We start from the raw sequence: 27,999 nt of genomic DNA, 5'->3' as shown, positions 1-27,999 counted from the left end.
ATAAAGAATGGGACAAAACATCATAATCTAGTATATAGGAGTATAATAGAACAACTTGAACATGGTAAGGTGGTACCCATCATCACAAATGGTACGATGTTAAATGATATCGACTGCTCATTCCCAACTTGCGTGTGGTCATCGCAAACCGTTTCCTTTTCAGTCAAACAAACACATTTACGCGCCAACATCACTCATGCAATTATGCATACATCTTTCATCAGGGGGGGACCTAACTAAACTAGACCCTACCTAGATATGAATTATACTCTATAATAGAATTGTAGTAGAACCCTATCAGGATATATGACGCTACATAGAATTGTAAATTTGAACTAGCCTGAGCTGGCTGACTGATCTCCAGAGAACACACTTCCACTGGACAGTGCCGCTGATCCTGACTGGGAAGGGCCCAACCCGCGGTTCCTCTGGATCTGCCTAAGCCTGAATATGTCCCGCGGCATTGCTCGGCTCTGCACTGTTGTCGACGTATCATCCTCCTCTTGTGCTCGCCCCCCTGCACACAAGTTGATGATTATCAGGTCCTATAGTTGATCCAATTGTATCATATATCTGTAGGTAGATCATAAAAGTTTGTCTAGGATAGCTTGAAGATAAGAGACGGTACTTTCAGAGTTCTTCCGCTTCGTGGGTTGCCCGTCTCTTGGAGGTCTATGGATGGATCCATTCTGGTTCAATCCTGATTTGCCAGGACCTGAGAGGTCACTCGTGGCAGGACCAGGAACTTGCGAACCTGGTTTGTCTCCCACTGGCAATGTACTCTGCATCAGCACGCTTAGCACAATATCCATATCTGGTGATGGCCCTATCAAGATGAAAAAAACATTGACCTTAGCGATACTTCAGCAACTTAAATTCAAGATATCAAACAGCAACAAAAAGATCAGGTACTCAAAGATTATCAGTAAACATATATGCAGCTGTTCATGTCATGCAAATGGAATCCCAGAACAGTAAATAAAGGACTAACAATATGCTAATATACATATGAAAAAAACTTTTCTGAAAGAACTGCTGCGACTTCTAAGTCATGTAGTATTTTCAATCAGTTATGCTATGCCTGATGTTGAACATTGCAATCTTTAAACTGTCAAACATTCCAGCAAATACACTACAGGAAAAAGGTATGCAACAGGATCTCATTTAAGCTTTGCTCCTAATGATTCCGATACCATCTGGCACACAACTAGGAGGCTACAGATCAGAGGACAGTGAGTACTTGGGTCATCGGAGTGCAAGTTCTTAGTTTGGATAAAGTGGGGACATGGAGCCATTCTAGTTCATTTCGGTTTTTAATTACATATACCACATGAACTAGCAATTGCAGAAAGTTGTATTTTTAGTTTGGATAAAGTGGCTCAATCCTGAGGCATACCTTCAATAGCAGGCAAATTTGTGATGAAAGACATCATCTGTGGAGAAAGTCTTTTCAATATTTCATCAATCTCCTTTGTATACCCACTGGCTGTGGTTGAGAAGTCTGGGCCTGACAAAAATAAACAATGATATTTTATGTGTGAGAAAAGTTGACAATTGTGTCTGAATGGAATGGCTGGAAGCATTTGCAGCCCAAACTATGAAAAAAAAAAGTTGTCAATCCCATCAAGTAACATTATGCAATTGGCAGATTAGATGTTCATGGTAGCAATTAAATGAGATAACCAAGTGATAATAATTTTTTGACCAAGCATTAGGCAGTGTAGGCTGGCAGCTATACCTAAACACAGATTACGAGTTGACTCATGATTATCTGAAATTCTGCATACTGCATTATTAGGTGTCAATATCTGATCAAGACAAATGATACAAGAGTGGTACTACTATTTCATCACCAAGGGAATCTAGGACAAATGTGGAATATGGAAATATTTAGAACACTGATTTGTATACCTTTCATCTGTCTAGGATCATAGATAACCATTCGAGAAATCTCAGGACGAACAACCTTTGAAGATTGTGGGAACGACTTTTTATTGGAACCAACTCGGATATCACCTTTATCTTAGCCAAACAACCAGCAAACATAATTAGCAACTCCAGTAGTATTTACATTGACATGATGGCAGACAGAACAAAAAAACCTTACCTAAAGTAGCACCGCCAGTTAGCACAACTGATTTGTCACCCCTATTAGCAATGTTTTTTGCAAGCCACTGTGGTATTGACATCAAGAAAGCGTTACAAGTGAGATTTTTCAATGGAAATCAAACTGTTACAATGTAAAAACCTGCATCAGAAACATTAAGTAGCAAAAAATAAAGCATTTTCAAGTAGACTGAAATATTAAGGACTGACTCAAGAGAGATATCTCAAAATTGCAACATGAAATAGATTCCGACTTTCTATTTATGAATGTTCTCACAATCTCGCACAAGAACTGCCAAGGGATACATGAGCATATCCTTTTAGATAATTACTTGGTATGGTTTATATTAAGTCCTAAGTCCAACAGCCAGTGGCATCAGAGCAGAGACAAGGGAAAGCAAGAGTAACGCTAAGCCTTGTACGTAGATGCATTAAAATTGAGCTTGACTGTGAGTTCCAAATATGAGCTTGTTACATTTGCTTCGGATGAAATATGCAAGGTAGTTGTATATTTGAGATAGTGCAAACCTCATGTCTTGATAGATAATCCAATTCTTTGGTTGAGCATGGCCAAAGATCCATATAGCTGTATCGAGAAACAACGTCATAAAGTGTGTTTTCCAAGGCAGATAAGGCGTCTTCGGATGTCCTAGATAAAGCCTCCTTCCTTCTTTGTTCCACCTGAGAAAACATAATTTAGAGCAAGGAATGAGGGAAAAAATATTTTTCTCCAAAGTCAAATTAAATAAGGCTAAATATATATAAAGCATGCACATCCTAATCCAATTGTGCATGAGCTGTTATTAGGAAAGCAGGAAATACACAAATTCCATTGCAACAAGCACAATATAAAGTCATTAAAGGATCACAATACAATAAATTGGGTGAGATCAATACAAAAACAGTCAGAAGATTAAAAAAAATTGTATGCCCACAATGTGGTTTCAAGATTTTACAATGTGTAATTATTGTTCCAAAACTGACCAAACCAAGCAGCAGCTTAGTATTTCTACCATACTTGACATTGTCTTGCCCCGATACTATGTAAAAGGTTTTTAATAAGTGCTGTAAGTTATGTCACAGATGGCAACTTGGCAAGTCCAAGGCACAACCATGGAGCACATAAATTTTAACACAAGTATGCCTTTGCAAAATGGATTATTCTATCCTGCAATGGTAACATATATATAAGTTTTGCCTAGATTCATACAATTATGAGCCTCATACCTTTAACATGCTTGACAAATCCCCGTATGTTTGCTCAAATTGAGCAAATCGTTTCCACACCTACAAGATAATAGCAACGTGCATTACTCAGACAACATAAAAAAAAGTGTTTATATTCCTTTGCCATGGAAGCTAATTACACCTAACTAATTTTAACTGAACTGCAGTATTCCCCTTTGTCATGGAAGCTAACTGTAACTAATGCACAAAAGTTATTGCATTTTGCATCTCTCTAAAACAAAAATCCAAGTATATAACTTAAAAGGAGGAAAAAAAGGGTCATACATAAGTGCAAATTTGCTACTGCTTAAAAGGCTCCGATGCAATACTTACCATTCTCAGAAAATGTATTGCAACTCATGAGTTGTGATTTATATCAATTTTGAGAACCTTTCGCTAGAGAATGAAATAGAAACTCTACCTCTATAGATTCTTCAGGAGGAAGTAAGCTCAGAGCTCGCTCAAACAAAGCACGCACATTTCTGTCGTCATTTAAGCGACACAGGAAGTCTGCATATCTGTATCATTGCACCAGTCCCAACAACACAAACTTTGATTCATATCTCTTAAGTAAAGCAAAAAAAGTGCAAGAAACCTTTCCCAACTGTTAATTTATGAAGATAGCATACCAAAATGTCATATCAATGAGCCTGGAAGTGAGAACTTACTCAAGGATATATCCTGGCTCATGCATAAATCGCTTTAAACCAGCTTCAAAAACACTTTGGGCTACCTGGAACAGAATTGTAGCAGATGAACTAATGCAAAAATAAAAACAGATAAATAACCTAAAAACCATGTTTGCATTTTTTATATTAAAAAACATCAAGATAATTCCTTTCACAACCTTTGCATCCTTGTCAAGGCAAAATGCCATTGTAGCGTAAGCAACATAGACATGATAAGTGCAGCCTGGCAATTTCCGAGCATCCAGAAAGTACTTACGAGCTGCTTCAATGCCTTCAGTTCTCCTTAGAAATCGAATAAACTACAACAGAAAACCAGAATGCTAAAGCTCTCACATACATTACAGCAATAATCTAAGTATGCCAAAAGTAATAACAAGTTAGCAACTCACCTGAATATGTGCAAGTGAAGTCATTCCCGCATTCTCAGCTATAAGAGACTCATATATTGCTTTAGCAGGCTGCAATGCAATTGAAGGAGTATTTGAGAAAAGTAGAAAACAAAATCATTTTTAGCGTAGCTGTAGCTGTAGCAAAAAGGAGGCTATCTGACCTGAATTGCTCCTCTAGACTCTTCCAGTTCAGCAAAGGCATACTTTAGTACTCCTGAATCTATGAAGAAAAAATGTGGAAGAATTAAGTTGAAGTCCAGATTAGAAAATGCTATTGTAGATTTCACAAACAAGTGCAACAAGGCCTAGCAAGTAGAATACTAAAATGTCAATTTTTATCTGGATTGTACGTTCATCTTGCATTCATATCCAGAGTATGTGGATGAAAAAAAAATCTAAATGTCTTGATTTTCCATTTTATCTGAAAACCATACTCAGATTATTTGATTTGTACAAAACCGTCCGATTCATTTTTATCCAATCAACACCCCCTACTAGCAACCGAAACACTTTATCACCATTGAATATTGTTGCATGCTCAATATGATTGAAATTTAAAGAGGAGAATTGTCACACAGACACAAACAGCAAGTGACTAGCAAATATGAGGGGAAAAAAGAGACAAGGTTACATGCTAGGCATAAAATGTTGACTCCTATGGGCTTATGGCAACCATATTGCCAGAGACTTACTCCAAAACAAAAGTTACAATTGGAGGGGGATACAGGAATATTTATTACCAGGGAGTGCCTTTACAGCACGTTGAAATATTTTAATTGCAGAATCCACAGAACCATTCTTGGCATGCCACATGGCATAATCATACCATATATCAGGATGATGGTATAGATACATCAAACACTGAAAATAAAAACAAAGCAACCAAACAGTTTCATCTCCAAAACATAGTGGCACTTACACGGAATATCATAAACTTAGTACACAATCACAAAGGATAGGAGTGTGCAACTAGAATTATAAATAATATTGTGCAAAGCATAGTTACAAAGCCAAAAATCACTGTGGATCTAAGCATACAGGAAGAAAATGGCTTACTTGTTCAAATGTAAAGGTAACACGCCTATTAGCAGTTGTAGCATCAATCCTCTGAGGGTTCCCCCTGCAATGGAACATATTTTGAATTTGAAGGGATAGTTTCGGTCTTTCTGAGCTATAGGCAAGTTAGAAATTAAGCAGGAAACAAGAATTCCTAGGGCCTGAAGGCTGGTGAAAAACTCATATGCTTAATTGCACCAGGTAGTGACCAGTGAGGCTCAAGTTATTGAATAAATTCAAGAAGCATACACAATTTTACTTGGTTGGGACAGGGTTTTAGAAAAAGAACATGAAAACAAAGATTAGCTTATATAACTACAGCAAAGAGATACCGTGACTCTTAATGAATTAGATCATGCATATGTTTACTCACTTTTCAAATGCCAAAAGTCTTTTCCATGCCATACACTGTTGCTCTTCCTGTGAAATAACTTAATGAGTTACCTGCCAGTTAAATACTGGTCATTTGCATCTACCAGAGTACATAACAAAAATAAGCATAGTATTTTAAATTATAATGCTGGAGAGACATTGACAGGAAAATACCCAATGTGTCTAAAGCTTGACCAGTAAACCAAACAACAAACTGTGTCCAGGCCTCCAGTGAAAGACACTAGTGTTAAGTCATAAGAAGAGTTCACTATGTAATCTGTGCTCAAATATAGAAGTATAGAACAAACTACGGACAGAAGGTTTCATTTGGTTCTCTCATACAGACACAAATACAATGAACCATCTCTTTTCAATATTAATCACATAATTTGAAATATACAGCAAATAAACTTCTGCTGCTAGAATGCAACTGATAATTAAGAAAAAGGGGTTCATTGGTTATTAGAACTTCAGCAGCTATATGGTTTAAAGAAAATGTAGAATCTGCCAGCAATTGGAAAAGAAGCATCATTAAAATTCGAGAATGAAAATGTACTCAAAGAAAAACCTCTGTTATCATGTTTTTCTACAAAAATCACATTGTTCTGTTTTCAATCATCCACCATCAAACGACAACGAGAAAGTAGGAATAACATTTTATGCCAATTGTAATTTATGTGATTACAAAAGTACAGCCAACGCATGGAAAGTAAGTATGCAGGACACCCCCACCCCACCCCCCCCCCCCACCCCCCAAAAAAAAAAACTGTGGAGTTAACATATGTAGGTTCGATCAATGCCTGGTGTAAAGCAATGTTAGAACCTCACTTACTGATTACCTTGTAGGAGCCTGTGGGGGGAACTGCCAGCATGTTCCAATCAATATCATCAATGTATTTCTTACGCTCTCTATATACTGCTTTGGCACTGTTAAACTTTGGCTGATACTCCGATAACAAACCTTTTGCCTGGAATACAGATTGATAATCAACAACTCCATATGAATCAAATGTAACCCAGTTACATTGTTTTAGATTTGATAATATTAATTTTGAAAACAAAGTAAAAGATGAAACCTGCTAACAGAAATACTAGAACTATTGATACAATGAGGATGCACTGAATCTGCAAGTGTCATGTTCATGAAGAACTACAGCACCATATGTTTTACCAGACAGCGATTAGAGTCGTTTGCTAGCTAATTTTCACAAAGATCAAAGATTCAAATGGAAACTACAATTACCAAGGTGCGGCTAACAGAATTCTCAAAATTCTCATAATCCTTCCATAGCTGCTCCACATGATTAGTTGGAACTAAAATTGCCTTCTGATATACTTTCCGTACAGTAGTCATACGATGTGATTCTTCCTGCGGTGTCACAACCTGAAGAGTATGCAAAGAAATATTTACACAGAATAATAGAAGGGATGAATGTTAACATGGGGAAGGACAGGAAACAAGAAGGAAGAAAACAAACCGGCATTGACTTCAAGAAAGCAATATAATCCATCCAAACAGGGCCAGAAGCAACATCATTGCCTGGAAAGTTTAAGTGTCCAAGTTAAAGAAAAAACAAAGAGGGATTATCTATACTTATGGCACCACATTTTTCACCAAAAAACAGTCAAACCTTTCAGCCAGTATTTACACTGTAAATTCCATATCTTGCAATGTAATTTTCATATATTTACAGTGTAATTTTCAAATCTTACACTCTATATTTTTATCATTCCCTATATAAGAGAACTACGAAAAAGGTTGATCATCTATTTGAATCATTGAAAAAGGTACTAGTGCAAATTAACACATAAGTAGAAGGACAAACACAAAAGTCAATAAGAAAGAGAGATGAGAAATACAAGTATAGTTACATGTAATATAAAGGGTAGTTATCAATAATGCAGTGAAAAAAAAGTGACTGAAATCAAGCCAAATATGTGACGCCATATTTTTTTTAGCAAAATTATGTTAAAAAAATGTACTTAGGAAGTCACATCATCACCAGGCACTAGATATAATTAAGTGCCTACTTACCAACATAGTTCAGCATGAAATCAAAAGCCTTTTTGGTCTCTTCCAAACCATCAGAACCCCTTTTATCGTTCACTCTCCTGATAAAGTTGATGTAACAACGCCTGCAAATTACACCCAGACAAATAGGGAAATGTTAATGATGCACTTGAAAACATACTAATACTAGATCCAAGGGAATAGGCAAAACTAAGAGCAACAAAAACAAGGCAGACAATCACAAATGAGATCACATAACAGGGAACTAGTGGCTAATGAGACCATCAGGTTAAATGAGCAGAGACTGCTTAGGAATTTGATGATTTACATGCATGATTTGACACAGAAGTTCAATCCCAAACCACACATATCACGGTAGGAATATAGTTCAGTGACACAACCAGCGATAACAATGATAATTCACATAATGACAGTAAAGCAATTTATTCAACACATCCCACATATGCATACTACAACGTGTGCCTAATGTACAATCTCCAAATATGGCCTCCACTCACCAGAGATTAATCTGAAGGCAACTGAGCAAGCATCTGCTGAATATCTGCTTGGTGGCCTCATCATCCTTCGCGGACATGTAAGCTTCGACATACTGCTTCCAGTACTTCGCCTGCACATACACATATAGCAGGTGAAGCCAAGTGAAATGGCATCACTAGATGAACCAGACGAACCTATATATAGATATACGATGCAACCCCAAAGCAAGCAAAACATCGAGTCGAAATCGAACTGGACTCACGGCAGTGGGGAAAGTTGACAGCAGCTTCTCGTAGATGGGAGCGGCCTCGCCGATTGGGAGCAGCTGGAGACAAGGAAGGAGCGGAGCGGAGCGCAAGCGCGCAACACCGTGGTGAGCTCGTCAGTGCAACCCAGCTCAAGTGAACTCGGTCGCGAAGCGAGGCGAATCGGGGGGAGGGGGGAGAGCTCACCTGGGCCTCGTTGGCGAGGATCTCGGCGGCCTCGACATTGTAGATGTCCATCGCCTCCAACTCCGCCGCCGCCGCCGCCAGCGAGGGCGCCGGATTCCTGTTCACCGCAGAGCAATTCGGGTTTGGATTACCTCACCGCGAAGAAGAGGATTGGGAGAGCGGATTCGGAGCGAGCTAGGGCTTCCTCACCGGGGGAAAGGAGTCGGTCGGGATGGATAGGGGGGATCTCCACCCCACGCCAGTCCACTGTAGGGGAGGAGGAAGCGGAGGAGGACGGCGGCGGGAAGAACGGCGAGTTCACGGCGGCGGAGAGCTTACTCCGGCGGAAGGCGGCGCGAGCGAACGGAGAAATCAGGGGGCGCCGGAGTGATGTGTTTGGAAGAAATTTTAGATGAATTTTACTGAAATGTTTGGATTTCTTTTTTAAAAAAAATTCCAAGGACCAGCGTATCTGTAGCTCGAGGATACATACGTCGTATGGGTAGTTTTCATGTTATTAGAAAAATTATTTCTCAATACTTGGTCCATTACCCTTCCTCTTGTATTATATTTTTATTGAGAAAATTCGATCTATAACATAGAAAACATGTCGGTATCCAAAAAATAGCACACAAAATTCCCACCTTCGATCAGAAGTATATTCCACTTGTTTTTATTTTATCCGTTGTATTTCCGTCACAACTACAGGTCTAATCAAAGTTTTTCGCCATGAGTAGGGACAGAGAAAGATCAATTTGTCCATATTATTCTCTGCATTTACACATGACTAGGTTGGGCACTTGCGCTAGAGCACTTGGACTAGAGGCTGCGCACGCCATGAAAATAGCGACGACGGCAGGCTTGCGCGACCATGCGCCGCAACTGCTATTTCAATGTTGTTGACAACGATGGCTGGTGGTTGCTTGAAGATGGCGACTGGCTGAGGGTTAGGGAATACGAGTAGCTAGCAGCTTGTTTAAGCCGTCGAGCTCAACGCTGGCAGTGGCCGACTTGCTTGCAACGGCTGCTAGGGCTTATTGCTAGGTGAAGATGTGAGCATGACCAAAAATTGCAAGGACCATATACTCCTTAAAAACTAATCAATTTCAACTTCAATAACCACCATACACATGTAAGATAAAAACTTAAATTTTACAAATTGGACCTTGCCTATGCGTGGTGTCTCGGTCATGCATAAGAGACAAGAGGCAAGCGATGAACAGGGGAAGAGGTATGCAGTGAGGGACTGGAAGGAGGAGGAAGAAGAAATTGACCTAAGGGTTTTCTTTTTGGTCTTTTTAGTGGACGGAAGTGCTAAATTTTAGAAATCTCTAACAGAGCTGTGCTTTCAGGCGAAGAAACAAGTTTCTTGTGCTATTATTTTACTCGGACAATACCTATGCTACCAATCGAATTTTCTCATATTTATTTATTATTATATATTGCTCCCTTCATCCAGCAATATAAGATTTATAGCGTTTAAATTTTTACCTTTGTTGTTCAGCAGTTAATTGTAAAAAACATCAGTCAATTACATTAGCCATTGAATTTCGGGGAGGGGGTGGGGATTTAAGGGACGACTAGCAGTGGATGGCGATGCACTAGCGGTGCCGCCAGAACCCACCAATACCATGGGGCTGGAGGAGTGCGTTGGATCAATGTTGGAGACAGAGGTGATTCGTCGGAGTGGCTAGCAAGCGGTGGGCAGCTATGCACCAGCGGTGCCACTATAGCCCAACATTGCCATGGGGATAGAGGAGTGCGTTGAGTCGATGTTGGAGACGGAGACGATTCATCGGAGTGGCTAGTAGACGTGTGGCACATGAGCTGCCAGATACAGGGGGGATAGGTGAGGCGAGATAAGGCATATAAATTAAAGATGATGGTGGTGAAATTAGGGAGGCTCGTGGACATGAAAGCACCAAAGAGTATAAAAAATAATAGCCAAGCATCCGAGGGAAGTGAAAGAAGATAGATACATTGAGAGAAAATCAACTGACAAAACAAAACAGAATCAAATCATATGCCATTGTTTCTTACATTTTATTATAAATGCTACATTTCGAGTGGGATTTTCCCCTACTAGTAAATGCTAAACATTATTCTCTGCTAAAGCTCATATAAATGCTTATATTTGTGGGGGAATGTATCGTATATACACATAAATTTACACACTATGTACCCACCAGATAATATATATCATAAAAAATTATATAAACAATATACATGTATTTTCAATAGTATTGCATACACATATAAATTAAGTACCAACTTCATATTTGTTATGTTTTAGCCATAAAAAAAGTAACATATCTATTAGAATTTTATCTTGCTAAAATATAATGAAATTGAAATTATACTTTATAGATAGATGTAATATTATTGAAATTGAAAGTACGTGCAAAATATTCTCTCAAAGTTTTAGTGAAACCCGCCATGTTAGTTGGTGTATACGGAACTTGCATAATAAAATTGTATATGGTACTTCTATTTGTGGACGAACTAACAACATCTATATTGTTTCACGATGCTACCGACTGTATTGGAGTATCCTAGCAATATAACCATTCGACCATGCCTTGAAAGGAAACGATTGAACAGGGCCCGAGAATACACGAGGATGAAGTTGAGACAATCTAAGGATATCACTTTAGGTAATTTTACGATCCATGTATGTTATAATACAACATTTCATACCTTAAATATTAGATATCTAAATATTTCTATTATAAATTTAGATAACTCAAGATATTTTACCAAATATCATAACATCTATTCTTTCTATAAAGCTAAGGCCATGTACAAAGTTAGAGTCAGATATAAGCTCTACGTTATCTAAAGACTAGCATCCTACAACAGTTAGAGACAGTATGGTCTCTAATCATTAATGTATTCAAATATTTTTTCTTACTCTTCTTTCCTTCCTTTCACCACCATGCAATAAAATTTGCTCTAATAAATGCTAAGAGTCGACTCTGAGCTGTTGTCATGCATAACAACTATACTCATTTCTCTTTCTTCCATGTCATCAAATTTACTTGTATGGCAATAGAGAGAGACTACTAATAAAGACCGTTGTACATGCCCTAATGACCACTAAGCACATAAAGCTCAACATGCAAGCATAGTATTTATTAGCATTCCTAAAACCTACATGCAAGGATGCCACATCAATCTATTAAATACATAAAGCTCAACATGTAAGCATATAGTAATCATATCAGCAATTTATTTCATTGTAAAACTAAACATACACATGCTAAATCACCATTCGCAAATCATTTTCATAATATTTCAATCCAAATCATTTCATCATTTCTCCATTATATAACATATATCCCGCAGCAAAGCGCGGGACATCATCTAGTTTCTAAAACAATTTAGACACTTGACCAGAGTTGACATGAACATCACTCTCATTTATTACATTGGCACACGTATGATGGCACGTGCTTACTCCCTCTGTCAAAAAAAACCTAACTTAAATAAGATATGATATATACAATGAATGTGAACAGATGGTTGTTCAGATTCATTGTATTAGGTTATATCATCTTAATCTAGGTTGGACATTTTTTTTTACGAAGGGAGTACACGTGAAGTGAGCATGAGCACAGGGGCGGAGCTATGTATAGCTGGGGGTGTCCAGGAACCTGGTTAAAAAAATATTAACTATAGTTTATCTATTTTTACCATATATACCCTGTTAGTTTAAACTTCACTCGTATTAAGCTAAATTTGATTTAAACGAGAGTAAAGCAAACGACTGGAACCCCTCCATTTTATTATAGCTCTGCCCCTGCATGAGCTTGGCGTCAATGCCGCTCCTGTACGCGCACGACTGGGTGTAGGCCTCCCCATGCTTCTTGCCGGTGCAGCTTGCTTAATTACCTAAGCAATGCATAAGCATGCGTCAAGAGAAACTATTCTTGGGGATTGTTTTCAAATGGTTATATATTTTTTCAAAAAAAATTAACAACATAAATTAATACTATATAATAGATAACTCTACAAACATAAAAAAATCAAATTAAATTATACAAGTTGCAAAAAGAAACAAATTTAACTACAAATATACGTTAACTAGTTATAATTTAATTTATCTTTTTATTGTAAATTGTAGAAGTCGACTTTTAGCTTGTATGATTATAGAGTGATATATCACATATTAATCTATACTACTAATTTTTCTTATAACTATTTAAATAACACGTAAAGAGCAAAGAGACATCCCGTGGGGCGTTTAAAATCCATGCCCCATGCTTCGATCATGCCCTGATCACCAGTGGCAGCGCACGATAAATAATTTTGTGGCGATGATGATGATCATATTTGCGAGTGCTACACTTGAACTACCGGAGCCACTAGCTGTCTAGCTTCTACAAAAGTTAATATAAGACTGGCATGCCCCTTGTGCATATGGAATGTGTGTGGTACCAACAAACGATTGGACCAAATTAATCTTGGTGATTGATTTCCACTTAATGTATTTTACTTAGTTTTTGAACCTTAATCGAGCTATAGTCAATTATTACTTGGATTCCAGACAAGAACATTGGAACAACATCAAACACCGATCGAAACTGAAACTCTGAAAACTGCATGGGGTCTTATGCTGAACTGCTGAAATTAAACTCCCCTCCAGTGTGACTTGGTCTAGAAAAAAAGAAATACTGAAGTTAAACAGGAACCGCCTCTGCCAAATCCAGTTTAATTAATCTTCCAATCTACTCCCTCCATCCCAAAATATTTAACGCCATTGACTTTTTAAAAATGTTTGACCGTTCGTCTTATTTAAAAAATTTAAGTAATTATTATTTTTTCCTATTATTTGATTTATTGTTAAACATACTTTTATGTATACGTATAGTTTTACACATTTCATAAAAGTTTTTGAATAAGACGAACGGTCAAACATATTTAAAAAAGTCAACGGTGTTAAACATTTAGGGAATGAGGGAGTATAATTAAGACTCTGTTAAGGATTACTGCACTTGGCTGACTTATGCATGACACAGGACTGGCGCATACAAGCTAGTGGCTACAGTACGATCGACTTCATGGCTTCCATTAACAAGCTCGATCTCAAGCTCCTTTGGACCATCTAGCAGGAGTGGCCAGCCTTGTCATCAATTAGCCATTTTGCTTAGGGCTTTAGTGCACTAGCAAATAGCATTTACTTTAGGGCTAAAGATATACATATATCAACTATCGTTGTGTTTAGTTGCAAAATTTTTCTTCAAACTTCCAACTTTTTTATCACATCAAAACTTTCCTACACATACAAACTTTCAACTTTTCCGTCACATCGTTCCAATTTCAACCAAACTTCTAATTTTAATGTGAAGTAAACACACCCTATATAGTTTATAGAGTTCTCTCAATAAAAAGGGAACTATATAGAGTTGCTTCCAATGGCTGCTTAGTTCTCACAGACCTGCACAACGCACATGCAGGATTTTCAGAGGGTGTCTTCAAAGGGACCGTATGCTCCTTTTATTTTTTTTTCAAAATATAAGTGTTTTTTAAGAGTTTTAGCAGAAATTAAGACACCCTCTGACTTGCACGTTTGTATATATTCATAGCATTACAATCTATATAACCAACTTTTCTTTCAGATTTTATTTGATCCACATGCAAGTCTCGTCATGCCTCAGCAGTATCACGATCGGTTTTGGAGAAAGGGGAGATTTCCAACTGAGCACTTAAAATGTTGAGGTTTGCTAGTTTTCACTATAGTATCTGGCCTCCTCTTGAATTTGGGCTCAACCTCCGCCATTGTGAGGGGTGGAGGTAGAGTATATATTAGGGGGTGCCCAGGAACTCGGTTAAGAAAATTTTTTAGCTGTACCTAATTTATTTTTATTATGTGTGCACCACTCTTAATACAAATGGCCTGTTTGGTACAGTTCCAACTCCTAAATATAACTCCAGGAGTTGAGTTGTGGAGTTGTCTAAACCCAGCTCCACAACTCTAGTACATTTTGTGAGAGCTCCACCCAACTCCACTCCTAGTTTTGGTGGAACTGAAATTGTTTGGCTGAGCTTCAGCTCCAGGAGGGGTGGAGCTGGAGCTGGAGCTGTGCCAAACAGGCCCTAAATTAGACACCCGTATCAGCTTAAACTCAATATAAAGTAAAGTAAATTAAGTAAGTGGCACCCTCCACTATTCTGTTCTAGCCCCGCCCATTGTTGCATTGGTAGATCGTAAGGCAGCCGGGGGTGTAGGGCGTGCCGCCGTTGGCGGCGCACGTCTTGTCCGGCGGGCAGAAAGGCTGATCCCTCTTCAGCCCGTCGAAATACGAGCCGTGCCCGTCGCCGACGACGAGGCCCACCGGGAAGAACTCCGGCGCCACCTCGTCCTCCACCGCCGCCGCCGCCGCCAGCGCCATTTCGGCGCCGTGCATGGCGCCGCCGGCGTATGATCCCCAAGATGATGAGGTGGTGGTCGCGCGTGCAGACGACGCGTACATGTTGCCTGCAGCCTCCACGCCGCCGGTGGCGACGGCGGCGGCGAGGGCCGCCGCAAGGATCACGACAGCGCGCGGCGGCGGCGATGGCAGGTCAAGCCGCCGCATCACGCGCGCCGGCCGGCGATGAGCAATTTCGATGGCCCGTCGTCGTTGCTTGCTACTAGCTAGCTTCCGTTCTGGTTTGCTGCTGTCCTGCCGCGACTTTGCTGCGTGTGATATCACTCCTATAAATAGCGATGGAAGGGCTGATCGAGCTTCCTGAATATGGTTCCATCGTTTCGCTCCGGAGGCAGGCCGGAGTGTAGTGGTACCCTACCCCACCCTCCCTTACGATAGGAGTTTTTTTTTTCTTTATCTTATCTTTTTTTATCTGTTTTTTTTTCTTGACCCCTGGCAATGGCCTTTTGACAGTGTGCGTTGTGTAATCAAATTTTGTTCTCTTTTTCTAACATATATATTGACGTGTAATCTTTTTGCGCCTTCGCGAAAAAAATGTGTTTATTGGTACGGTTTATTAAAATGTATCTCTACTATTATGAAAATTGAAAATATTTTCATCGGAATTTTGGTACGTCATCCGTGTTTGAATCGGTTTTAATTTTATGTTTCTGTCAAATCATTTCCTTTTTTTCTTACGCCGCTATGACGCGCGCAAATTAATTGGGCCAGCATCTTTTCACACGCTCCTTGCCGTACGCAGTGATTGGGCTCGCGACAGAGTCTGTTTTCCACACGCGCCTTTGTGCGCCGCTGTGATTGGACCCGCAACACCCTCGCTCTCGTGATTTTCAACATGTCCGATTGGGCCTGCGATGCCCTCGTGAGTGTAATTTGCCTTGCCACATGTCCGAGTGGGACTGCGTCGCCCTCGCCAGCGATTCAAAAATTGAATGTTTTTTTTGTCAAAACTATGGTACGTAATCCGTATCCGATTCCCGTCACGCGTAACATTCATTGCAAAGTCGCACCCACGAGCAAACTGTGAAACAGAGACCGTACGATGTGGATACCAAGCTGTCGGTGACATGGGACCGGGAGTATCATGACTAGAGGCTTGGGCAGCCGCGGTCACCCACGTGGCCTGACCCCCTCGGGGGGTCGGGCCCGAGGGAGACGTGCCCACCCCCTCCTCTGTCTCCCCGAGGGGTCGGGCCGCTCCTGTTTCGGCCCCTAGGGCTGGGGCGCCCCGACCCCCTGTGGTATTGGCGCCACGTGTGTGGGTTAGGTGGGCACAGCGGCGCTCACCAAACCACATTTATTGCGGAATGGACAAGCGCGCCACGCCGCATTTAATGCAGCACGGCGCACGCATATCCGGTCCGTGACCGGTCGCAGTGTGTGACCGGTCACAGACCGGTCAGATCGCGGGTTAGGTGGCAGCAGGCGGCCTGTCACACGCCTCGCCCCGTCCCGTCGAAATGATGAGAGCCTCTTGGCACTCGTCCCTAGCTGGAGCCGGCGTGGTAACTCCTGGAGTTAGCACGTCAGTCCCGGCTCGATTCATGCCAGGCTTCATCGCAACCATTGCAAGGAAGTCACTGTATGAAGAAGGGCAGATGTGCGGCATGCTAAACTGACGCGTGGTGGAGAAGAATGACCGGTCTGTGACTGGGCTGATGCCGGTCACGTCATCGGCAGACAACCGTGCTCCCGCGTTGCATCTGCTTCCGGCGGAGTGGAGGTAGGTATGACCCATCCCATCGGAGGGTCATTCAGACAGCGGCCATTGCAGATCTCCTCCCATTAATGAAGAAATGACAGGGTGATCCCCTGTGTCCGACGAGTGACGGCGCTGGGCATCACTCAAGGACAAGCGGTGATTTAGCTTCCAGGCGGAGGCGCGAGTGAATATTTGGTCAAGATAGGGTGGGTCCCCACCCAAAAGAAGAGTAGATAGAAGTAGTGCATGTGGTATCCCCTTGAGATATAAAAGGAGGACTTTGCCCACCTAAGAAGAGAAAAAAAGAGGGGGGAGAGAGAAAAAGAACTAGAGGAGAAGGAAGAGGGGGAGATCGAGGGAGAAAAAGAACCAGAGGAGAAGGAAAAAGAGGGATTCTAGAGCTTGAACTCTCTTGCTCTCCATTTGCTCTGTAACTCCTTCACACACAGATCCACCAGAACACAGGAGTAGGGTATTACGCTTCTCAGCGGCCCGAACCTGTATACATCGCCCGTGTCTTGTGCATTTGCTCTCTCGCGAACGTTCCATAGATCGAGGGTGAAGAATCTCACTCAGCGCCCCCGGCCGAACCGGCAAAGGGGGGCCTGCGCGGTCTCCCGGTGAGGAGCCCCACGCTCCGTCACAAGCGAATGAAACTTGCAGAGTTCGTGCGGATATCACGTACGTCGTTTTGCATAGATCATCCGATTCTATTCGTATTACATGGCACGATTCCTTAGACATGTTAGCATGATTTCAAGTTAGTCTCCACACATGCTCGTACATATTATCAGGATACCGTTACAAATAATCCATAAGAATCAATTTTACTTTCAAAAAGAATATGCCAACTGAAATAAAGGATGATCGAAGCTGCTGATTCCGTCCATCATCATTTCTTGCCCGATTTGAAGTAAAGCTGGACGACAATTCGAGCTCGTGTTTGAAGTCTCGTTATTTGGCTTATGCTTATTCCTATAAGCCAAAGTTTAAATTTTAGAACTTAATTTTGAATTTGAATTTTTGGTTTTCTTATTGTACTTTATTTTAAAGCATTTGCTTTTGAGTCGCTAAGAATATGTATATAAAAGATTTGCACATAAATAGTCTTTTATTTGATAATAACTTATTCGGATAAGCACATGAATAAATAAAATAATGAGCTATGATTATTTATCTACTGACATATATGTATAAATTAAATTGGCCCTACCCCTTACAACGCACAAACATCTTTTCTAGTCTACTTAAAAAAATACGCAAGTATTCCTGTAGAAATTCTTGTACGTTGTCCTACACTCGATCCGTATCCAATCGCTCCACCACGTTTGTTCATTGAGGGCGAAACCATCCTATACCAAGCGGTTGAATCGGACTCACTGTTCCGGGCGAAAACCTGCTTGACTTAATGTAACACCCCAGGTAACCACGTACCTAGAGTGCCACACCAAACATACACTCAAACCGCTAACTCCCAAAATTATTAGAAATTTTGGCAGAGTCTCCCCTGTAAATATGGACATCCACGACAGGCAATTATAAGTTAAACTAATAACAATATCATTCCCACAATACGATCCATCCTTATAATCCATGGGGAAGAAACTATTAAAAATCTAAAAGATTATTACAAGACCGAACCATGATATAGTTTAAGTATCATTATGGACCTAAGCAATATAGTTTGATAGTATACAGATAAATGTGTATATAAGGGTGCTACTTCCCGCCCATGCATGTCGGTCTCAATATGTACCTAAAACCAATTAAAACACAATAGTGAGTATAAAAATACTCAACAAGTACAATATGGAGCTAGAAAACACATATACACATTATTGACAATAAAGCGTAAACAGAAGGCTTTCTTTCTTTAATAGGAAACACATTTTCAAACACCAAGTCAAAGAAGATAGTAGTTCCCATCCCGGGCAGGCATGAATTAAAATAGTAGTTTCCATCCCGGACAATAGTGAATACATCCTAGCATTTGCCGGCAAAGCCGAGTAAGCGTGATCAACGCTTACCCACAGGAACTTGAATAAAGAACCAAATTGCACTCCCATGACTACGCATGGTACTTGAATAATTGAAACCGGAATCAAAGAACCAAATTGAAACCATATTGCACATTCATGGCAAACAGGGAACTTGAATTATTTACCCAGAACCAGAATCCGGAATATTGAAACAAGAATAACATCGTAAACATAGGATAAACATGAAAACCTAAATGGCGCGAATAACAATATGAATATAAGCGGTCACATGTCACATAGAAATATATCGGAAATAAATAGATAGAGCAAACAATCCATCAATCACACACTTAGTTCGTCATGCACTTGCCTTCAATGAAGGGTTGGTATCATACACGATCTGAAGGACCACCACCTAATCACAAATAAAACCTCAGCAAACACATTCAAACATGCATATAAAACAATGAAAAAGGTGAACCTACTGCCCCATCCTATCAAAACGCAATAACAAGGAACGCCGCTTGCACTATAAACAATATTGTTGCTTCAAACCTTTATATCTTGAAATATGAAAAGGCTATGACCGCAAATAAATATATTTTGGAAATCTACAGAACAATGCCTACAACTCTTATGTGGAAATTATATTTTTATTATGCCATTAAAATGGTCTAATTTGCGCTTGAAAGCAGGCTTCACAATCTGTCCAGAAAATTCAGACTATCCGCACTAAAACAATCATAACTGGAGTTCTACTTGCCCAATCAGAGTGTACTTTACCAATATGGAAAGCTAAGAAAAATCTCTACAACTTTGTCTATAGGAGTCTTGGCTGTTCCACTGTTTAGCCCATCCAAAAACAGTTCAATCTACTACTATCCAGATTATGGCATAAAAACAACAGTTATACTCAAAAATTCGTATCGTCTAAACCACTTGAGATAAAATCGCGCCCTTCGGTCAGAAGATAGATATAAATATTATCTACAACTTTCTAGTTATACACTTTCGCAGAAAATATCATTTAGCTCTCCGAAACTTCAAAAAACCGAAACACTGTAAATCTGCCAACATGCAGAACAGCCAATTCGAACCACAACAAACAAAACTCCTTCTCTAACCTTCCTTATCCACAAATTAAACCACTAAAACCACCCTAGAACAACTGATATAACAAGGGGAAAAACCTCACCTATAATTTCTTTAGAGAACTTGTGAGGAGACAATAGGGGAGACTCTGATCTAATCCCTCCTTTTACTCCTCTCCTCCTCCTCGTTCCATTTTTCTATTTCGCTTTTTGATCCAAGCTATGAAGGTGGAGATCTAGGGAGGGCAATTTGTTGTAGAGGGGAGAGATGCGAACATAGGAGAAGGGGAGGAAGGAGGCGCCGGCCAGGGAGAGGGGTGGCGGCACTATGAGGGGAGGTGGGAGTCGGTTCCCCTCTCTCTTGGTTTTAGGGAGAACTAATGGGCTGGGTTTATGGGCCTTCTCATGTTGGCCCACTTCTAAAGATATTTTTCTTTTATTTATTTCTGTTAACATCTTTATTTTAACAAGTTAACCCAAACTAAAAAAACTAAATATCTTTTAATATACGGGGTATTACACTTAAATACTTAATTAAGGAGATCGAGCTATAGCACATTACTCCATATATATGTGGGGCTAGCTGGCCATTTGTAGTGTGATCGATGAAGATGATAGAGACGATCGAGATGCCTAACTTGCTGTTGCTAATTAATTAACATGCATACACATATATAATCTAATCTAACTCTACTTAAGAAAACACTATGATTGCGTGGCTCTCCCGCACCTGGCACACATACATGGGAATGGTACGGAACAAAGATAAAAAACAAGTCAAGCAACGGCTCTAATTTCGAGCGTGCATCAAATGCATTAACCGAGCAAACCACCCAATCACGAAACAATACGTGATATTGTGATATATGACCTTGATTTTCCTGAGGACAACAAACGGTGTAAGCGGGTGCTTGAGGCCGGGCTGGAGAGGGCGGCAGTGTTGGGTGCACTTTATAGGGAGGCCACTGATTCTCTTGGCTACAACTCCATCTGCTGAGGTGGGGGGGGGGGGGGGGGACAACTGCAAGGGGAGAGCCAATGGCGATGGTGGTGGCGCGACAACGAAGGAGGGCGCGGTAACAACGACGAGCTTAGATAGGCCACGCCGCCCCTGATCCATGTGCGGGTGGAAGGGGAGAGCCGGGGGCGTGGAGAAAGAGGAAGAATGGGATAATTCAGTGGAAGGGGAGAGCTGCCGCCGTGTCCCTCTCCCGTCGCCGCCATGTTCCTCCTCCGGCGCCGCGACTTCAATCTGGACCCTTGCGCTACCGCCGCCTGGACGTCAACTCTATCGTCGCTAGGAACAATGACTTGAACCCTTTCTCATCTTTTCTCTCCCGATCCTACCCATCCCAGACTTAACGGTTAGATGTGTTTTGGTACCTAGCGGTACCATAAAGATGCTCCATGGTACGAGCGTGATATGACAAGTAGTAGTACTAGTACAGTCCATGGTACATTGAGATTCAATTACAACAATCAATTATAATGAGTAATTAAACAACTATATAAACAATATTATAGTATACTACATGATAAGATCGATAGCTCTATAGCAAGCTAGCTTACTGCTTGCAATTATTTCTGTAGATGCAGCCATGGCCGGTGTAGGGCATGGCGAACGCGGCGCACGAGTGACCCTGCAGGCAGACTTGCTTGTTCGCCGTGAGCCCGCTGAAGGACCCGCCCTGCTGCAGCTGCTCAGCTCCGACGACCGCCATCGCCGCCGGGAACACCACCTCGTCCTCCAGCTGCTGCCGCCGCCGCCGCGGAAGCAGCAGCATCGCGCCTGCAGCCGCGTACCTGTCGACGGCCACTTCGCTGCCGCCGCCGCCGGCGACGACGACGACGGTGACGGCGTGGAGGAGGAGGAGGAGGAGGAGGGCGGCTGCCAGCTGGGCGGAAACGGCCGCCGCCGCCGGGACGACGCGGCGGCGCATCGTGCACCCGCGCTTTATATATTTTTTCCTCCTCTGGCCGATCGATATACTAATTGCGCGAGCGAGCTTATGGTGGTAGTAGCTGTGAACGCTTGGAGTAGAACAATTATTGGAGGTTAAGTTGTTGCTGTCTTACAAAATGTCTCCAAGTGCCAACAACAGACATGTGAGTCCGTGACTAACTAGCAGTATACTCCATTTGGGTGCATTGGGAATTGGATTTTCATCCCTGGATGGACATCCCTCATTTCTGCTATACTCTCTCCGTACTCGTAAAGTAAGTTGTTTAGAACAGCGACACAGTCTTCAAAACATAATTTTGACTCCTTATTTTTATAAAAATATTTATTGAAAAGTGATATATGTATACTTTTATGAAAGTATTTTTCAAAGACAAATCTATTCATATAATTTTTATATTTTCAATTGAGGGTTATTCATGATTTATATTTTCAAGGTTTGATTTAAACATTGTCCTAAACGATTTCCTTTACGGGTACGGAGGGAGTATCATCTAAATAGTTATAAAAAAAGTTTGATGCAATTTAATAATATGGATTAATAGAAATTATATCATTACACAAACATGCAAGACTAAATTCAACTTTCACAGAAAAAAGAACAAATTAACTTCACAATTATATTTGTTATTTTTGTTCCAACTTGTAGAAGCTAAATTTGAACTTACATATTTGTGGAGTGATATATTTTATATTAATCTATCTTATCATTTTTTTAAAAAAATTTATTACTATTTAGATGACATGCATGCAAGAAATAAGGGGATATCTTCTCAAAGAAATTGAAACACTTTCCCGGTGCATCGATCAAACACAAAGAAATAGTAATAAAAAAAAAGGCCCCATCAAAATTGGCAAAATTCAGAAATTTCAGGGAAAAATGGCTACCTTTGAGCCAAATTTCTAATAAGCATTAAGAAAAACTAGCATATTGTCCGTGAAGAAAATTAACATTACCATGTTATTATCATATCTTAATTGTTGTAGATATTTGTTACTCATATGTGGACATTTTTAGCTCACACTGTTTTTTCCTTCCCACAAAAATTAAAAACTGATGAAAGTAGTTGACATATGGACTCTCTAGCCCTAAATATCATTTATTTATTTATTTTAAAAGTTGGGAATTGGTAGTAATGTTGGTAGCAAAACCACCACCATCACTAGCTATTCTCTTTTATAAAAAGTATATATATGGTGGGTGAAAGTGGGAGGTCAATAGACTTGTCTGAAGCTGCACCAAAATGAACGAAATTCGCCGAATGTCGACCAATGCAGTCCGATTCCCAAAATACTGTCCTACGCAGAACAGTCCCGCTACAGAAAGGAACAATAGAAACGCTCGAAAAACTCAGCTTTCCTATGGTTATGACGAAGATACTTGCAGTGTGTTGTGCGCTGCTTGGTGGCTAAACAGAATGGCGGCCTAGGGATCAAGAACGTGCCTAGACAAAGTTTATCAGTAATTTAGTAATATTTACAATATCAATCAATAATTAAATATATTTTCATAATAAATTTGTCTTAAGTTAAAAACGTTACTATTTTTTCGATAAAATTAATTGATCAAACTTAAACTTAAAATAATATGACTTTGATCAAAATAAAAACGGCCTATTACCTGAAATAGAGGGAGTACATAATAATACAGGCATGTGGAGTAAATAATTAATTAATACATGCATGCAATTATCACAAATCGAGCTAGCAGGCACCAGGCAGATATGTGTGCTTGCAGCTGCTAATTATCTTTTGCAAATGCAGCCATGGCTTAGCTTGGCCGGAAGCAGGTGTTGCCGTACGTGCACGGCCGGGTGTACGCCCCTCCTGGCTGCTTGCCGGCGCAGCCGCCGCGGGGGCACGCCGGCTGGTTCGCCTCCAAGGCGCCGTAGCCGCCCCCGCCGCCGCCCGCACCAACCACGAGACCGCCCGGGATGAGGAGCTCCTCCTCCGGCGCCACCACGTCCTCCAGGCGTTGCCGCCCCAGCGCCGCCGCCATCATGCCGGCGAGATCGTCGACGACGACGCGGCGGTGAGCGGTGGCGGTGGCGCCGCTGCCGCTGCTCTTCTTCCCGGCGACGATGACCACCCTGGCGCTGTACCCGCCGCCGGCCGCCGGCGCCGCCGCGGCCACGGTGGTGAGGAGGAGGATGAGAAGGGCGGCGAGGGTGATGAGGAGCAGCTGCGCCACGAGGCCGGCCGGTCGCCGGTCGCTCCCGAGCATTATCGTCGTCGTCCTGGCGGCGCTCGATCCAGTTTCTCTCCGGGCACTTTGGGCGCGTGCTTATATATATACGCACACATAATGTTACTCCCTCCGTTTGAGGTTACAAAGATGTTTTGATTTGGTCATAGGTCAAACTACTTTAAATTTAATTAAGTTTATACACAAACACAAATATAATAATATTTATAATACTAAATTAGTTTTATTAAATCAATAATCGAATATATTTTCATAATAAATTTATGTTGAGTTAAAAATATTATTATTATTTTTACAACTTGATTAAATTTGAAATAGTTTGACCTTGATCAAAATCAAAAATCAAAACGTCTTGTAACCTGAAACGAATAGGGTAATTAGTTAGTGCTACTAATTAATGAGTAAGTTTATGAAGTTATATATTGTCAGTTTTTTTTCATGAAACACAGTCACAGTACAGACGTATATGCTCATATATTAATTATACACGTGCACGCACTGCTACAATGAACACATGCACACGTACACGTTGAGCACCTTCGAAAACTGGACCAATATATATTTAGATTGACAAAGCCACTACATATATCTCGTCGTCAACTATACGTGCACTTAGTCCCCAATGAAACACTTTCTAGTCCAACGAGTCTAGGCAGAGAGTTTCATCGGGGATTTGGTACGTAACAATGTTTTAAGACGGATGAAGTATTAACTAAATATATATGAGCACACGTGCTAAATTTAAAACTTTATCCTAGCTTTATGTCGCCGTTGCAAGTGACCGTGTTTGCTTAATACTCTCTCCGTCCTTAAATGTAAGGGATTTTGATGGGATATGATACATCCTAGTACAACGAATCTGTACATGCCTCTGTTTAGGGACGGAGGGAGTATAAGCAATGCATCAGCATATGTTTTGATCAACTGGAACGTACAGTGGTGCTAATCGATCATGATCATCAGTGCCAGCGCACGATAAATATTTCGTGGCGATGATGATTATATCCCAAGTCCTACTACACTTGAACTACCGGAGCCACTAGCCTCTACGAAAACTATAAGATTGGCACCTTGAATATGGTCATGTGGTACCCACGATTGCACCAATTTTGGTGATATTTCAATTCCACCTAAATTAAAATTACCGAACCCCAGTTCTACAAATCCTGCTCTCTTTTAGAAGAAAATGCAACATTAATTTTTTACTGGTTACAAACTTACAATTACTTGGACTCCAGATAGGGGAACGACAGCAAGACTGAAACTCTGAAAATTGCACAAAGGTTTTAATTAATTAATTAAACAGAACCGGGTCTACTCAATACTCCCTTCGTACTCATAAAGGAAGTTATTTAGGACAGCGACACGGTCTCCAAAACACAACTTTGACTTCTTATTTATATAAAAATATTTATTGAAAAGTGATATATGTATACTTTTATGAAAGTATTTTTCAAGACAAATCTATTCATATAATTTTTACATTTTCAAACTCAACAACTTGAGAGCTATTCATGATTTATATTCCCAAGGTTTGACTTAAACATTGTCCTAAACGACTTCTTTTACGAGTACGGAGGGAGTACAGTTTAATCTACCCTGTTACGAATGGATTACTGTTTGGATGACTTATGCATGATACAAGCCTGGCGCATACAAGCTAGCCACTGTTATATATGGGCTATACGCACGCTTCCATTATTAACAAAGCTCTCTCTCAAGCTGCTTTGGACACAACTACTACTAGTACATATATAGGAGACCAGGAATGGCCTCCCATTTTATTGAGGGCTATAGTACATTAACACATATGGCACTTTAGTGCTAAAACTAAGCCACAAATATCAACCACTCATATAGTTGCTTCAAATTCATGGCTACCCGATAGTTACCTCAATCTTCTTCTTCTTCTTTTTTTCCAAAACCACAAGAGGGAGGGAATTTTCTACTTTATATTAAGAAGAAAAAAAAAGGGAGTTGAATAGTCCCTTGGGCTTGAAAAATTGGATAAAAAAATCTTACATCTAAAAACCGATAAAAACCCATACGAAGAGCGAATAAAAAAGACTGCATTGACATAGCTATTGTGACTCCTCACAAGTCATCGTTGTCAAGCTGACCTAGTTATCTTAATTCTTAGAGGCCGACGATCTCATACATATATCTTCAGTTTTTCCATAGGGTATCTTCAGAAGAGAACATAGGCTGTGCACATAAGTTTCACGTGCACACTCCATACACACCAACAAATAAATGTCACTATAAGTTCTAGAAAAAATTGTGCATATACTTTCAATAGTAATACATGCTAGAATCTCTATTGTAAATTATCTTATACATGCTCCCTTTAACAAGCTTGATCTTAAGCCTTTTGGATCCACCCACTGGTACACAGGAGAGCTTTGGTAGTGACCATCAGGCCACGAATGTAGTTTGGTCCTTGAGTGCAGTAGCATATTAGGGCTAAAAGCTAGTGAGTGCGGAAACTATTCTGATCCCTCAAGGGGATATCCCCTCGTTATTTACATGTCACTCAAATAGTTATGAAAAAGATTTAAAAAAATTGAGAAGATGTATTAACATGTGATATATCGCTCTACAAATATACAAGTTTAAATTCAACTTTTATATCTCGCAACCAAAAAGACTGCCACCGCTACTCTGGGGAAGCGAGTCGGGGACTAGGGGAGAAGAGAACACGAGTATGGATGGGGAGTGGGGGATTTATGGTTTAGTTTTGGGCTGGGCTTGTGGCCTTTTAGGCTGAACTTTGCGAGTCTATTTTTCAGTTTTTCTGCCGCTAAGTGCAGCTATCTTCGGCTATTATAGCGGCTATCTCCAGCTAAGTGTAGCTATTAGCGGCCGATAAATCGTAGCGTCAAAATTGGTATATCCTAGCTATTCTCCTCCCCATCCACTCTCTCCAGAGATTTAGAACATTGCTCCCAGTGCATCACGCATAAAGTGGGTACGAATAATAATGTTTGCTTTAATTATACAGTTCCCTTGATTCTCAGAAATGGTTTACATCTCCGATTTCTATCTAAGATACACATTCATAAATTTATTCGACATATAAAAAAAGATGATAGGTAATATGACAAACCCCTTTAACTCCTCTTTATTACCAACTGGTCTTAAACCATATAGATTTAGCCATCAATTCTAATTAACACCGAATTAACACATAAATGATCAGAGAACTCGCAGAGCCACACTGAATATTAAACCTTCACCCTCCTCCGTAAAAAAGATTAACTCGTGATTTTTATTCTTAGACGGGAGAGAGATCTAGTACTACGCCCTTTAAACAACAGGAGTAGATTAATTAATTACTGCATTAGCAAATGCAAGTACATACGTTAATTTGCACCACCGCCGGTTTACCGTCATCATCACCGATGTGTCGCGTATACGGCGGCGGCCGGATCGATCGATCACGGCCGGCGGTGGCCGCAGCGGTTGCCGTACGTGCACGGCCGTGTGTAGGGCCGCCCTCTGGCGGCGCACCCGCCGGCGCGCGGGCACGCCGGCCTCGCCCGGCTGAGGCAGCCGTAGGAGAAGCCGCCGCCGCCGCCGTAGTGTCGCCTTGCTCGGACGGCGAGGCCGCCGCCGCCGCCGTCGACCACCGGGAGCTCCGTTTCCACCACCACCTCATCCTCCAGCCGCCGCCGCCGCTGGGGATGATGATCGTGATCCATCAGCGCCGCAGCCACGTCGACGTCGTCGTCGACGCCGACCACGCGGCAGTGGCGGCGGCCAGCAGCGTCGTCCGTAGCTGTCCCGGCGCCGGCGGCGACAATGAGTACGCCGGCGACGAGGACGAAGAGCGGCAATACACCGTACTGCAT

General features: G+C 41.1%; 2 protein-coding genes and 1 long non-coding RNA gene across 5 annotated transcripts; all 3 read right to left on the bottom strand.

Annotated features, from left to right (window-relative positions):
* Positions 1-8: 8 nt before the first annotated feature.
* LOC4352587 (cleavage stimulation factor subunit 77) lies at positions 9-9,193 on the bottom strand. Of its 3 annotated transcripts, none has more exons than XM_015764889.3 (23): positions 8,990-9,193; positions 8,801-8,897; positions 8,611-8,673; positions 8,369-8,478; positions 7,875-7,975; positions 7,318-7,379; positions 7,083-7,223; positions 6,679-6,807; positions 5,841-5,887; positions 5,468-5,531; positions 5,152-5,272; positions 4,573-4,631; positions 4,412-4,480; positions 4,181-4,321; positions 4,002-4,066; positions 3,755-3,851; positions 3,334-3,393; positions 2,635-2,787; positions 2,108-2,174; positions 1,912-2,022; positions 1,397-1,507; positions 629-826; positions 9-517 (listed from the first exon to the last, which is right to left on the bottom strand). In XM_015764889.3, the coding sequence occupies exons 2-23, from the start codon at positions 8,849-8,851 to the stop codon at positions 336-338; spliced, it is 2,202 nt and encodes a 733-aa protein (XP_015620375.1). In that variant the 5' UTR covers positions 8,852-8,897; positions 8,990-9,193; the 3' UTR covers positions 9-335. The 3 variants fall into 3 exon arrangements, 2 of the variants coding, with proteins under 2 accessions (XP_015620375.1, NP_001410520.1); NM_001423591.1 differs by having other exon boundaries at positions 1,912-2,016; positions 8,990-9,177; XR_010738139.1 differs by lacking the exon at positions 5,152-5,272.
* A 9,235-nt stretch (positions 9,194-18,428) lies between these two features.
* On the bottom strand, positions 18,429-20,263 carry LOC136354630 (uncharacterized). Its single transcript, XR_010738186.1, has 3 exons — positions 20,087-20,263; positions 19,262-19,306; positions 18,429-18,668 (listed from the first exon to the last, which is right to left on the bottom strand). It is a non-coding gene; the product is annotated as an uncharacterized lncRNA (long non-coding RNA).
* A 3,272-nt stretch (positions 20,264-23,535) lies between these two features.
* Positions 23,536-24,231, bottom strand: LOC9267903 (uncharacterized). The gene has a single exon (XM_015764110.3). It carries the CDS (start codon positions 24,164-24,166, stop codon positions 23,714-23,716), a length of 453 nt encoding a protein of 150 aa, XP_015619596.1. The 5' UTR covers positions 24,167-24,231; the 3' UTR covers positions 23,536-23,713.
* Positions 24,232-27,999: the final 3,768 nt, after the last annotated feature.

Source organism: Oryza sativa, chromosome 12 (genome assembly GCF_034140825.1).
Source record: "Oryza sativa Japonica Group chromosome 12, ASM3414082v1".
NCBI lineage: Eukaryota > Viridiplantae > Streptophyta > Magnoliopsida > Poales > Poaceae > Oryza > Oryza sativa.
Note: the sequence above shows the minus strand (reverse complement) of the source record. Positions and strands in the feature narration are given on the sequence as shown.

Coding starts and splice junctions, on each gene's coding strand:
- LOC4352587 (XM_015764889.3), bottom strand. CDS start 8,851: ATGGACATCTACAATGTCGAGGCCGCCGAGATCCTCGCCAACGAGGCC. Junction 6,808..7,082: donor ATTCTGTTAGCCGCACCTTG/GTAATTGTAGTT, acceptor TCTGTATTCCAG/GCAAAAGGTTTGTTATCGGA. Junction 5,888..6,678: donor CCCCCACAGGCTCCTACAAG/GTAATCAGTAAG, acceptor GTTATTTCACAG/GAAGAGCAACAGTGTATGGC.
- LOC9267903 (XM_015764110.3), bottom strand. CDS start 24,166: ATGCTCGGGAGCGACCGGCGACCGGCCGGCCTCGTGGCGCAGCTGCTC.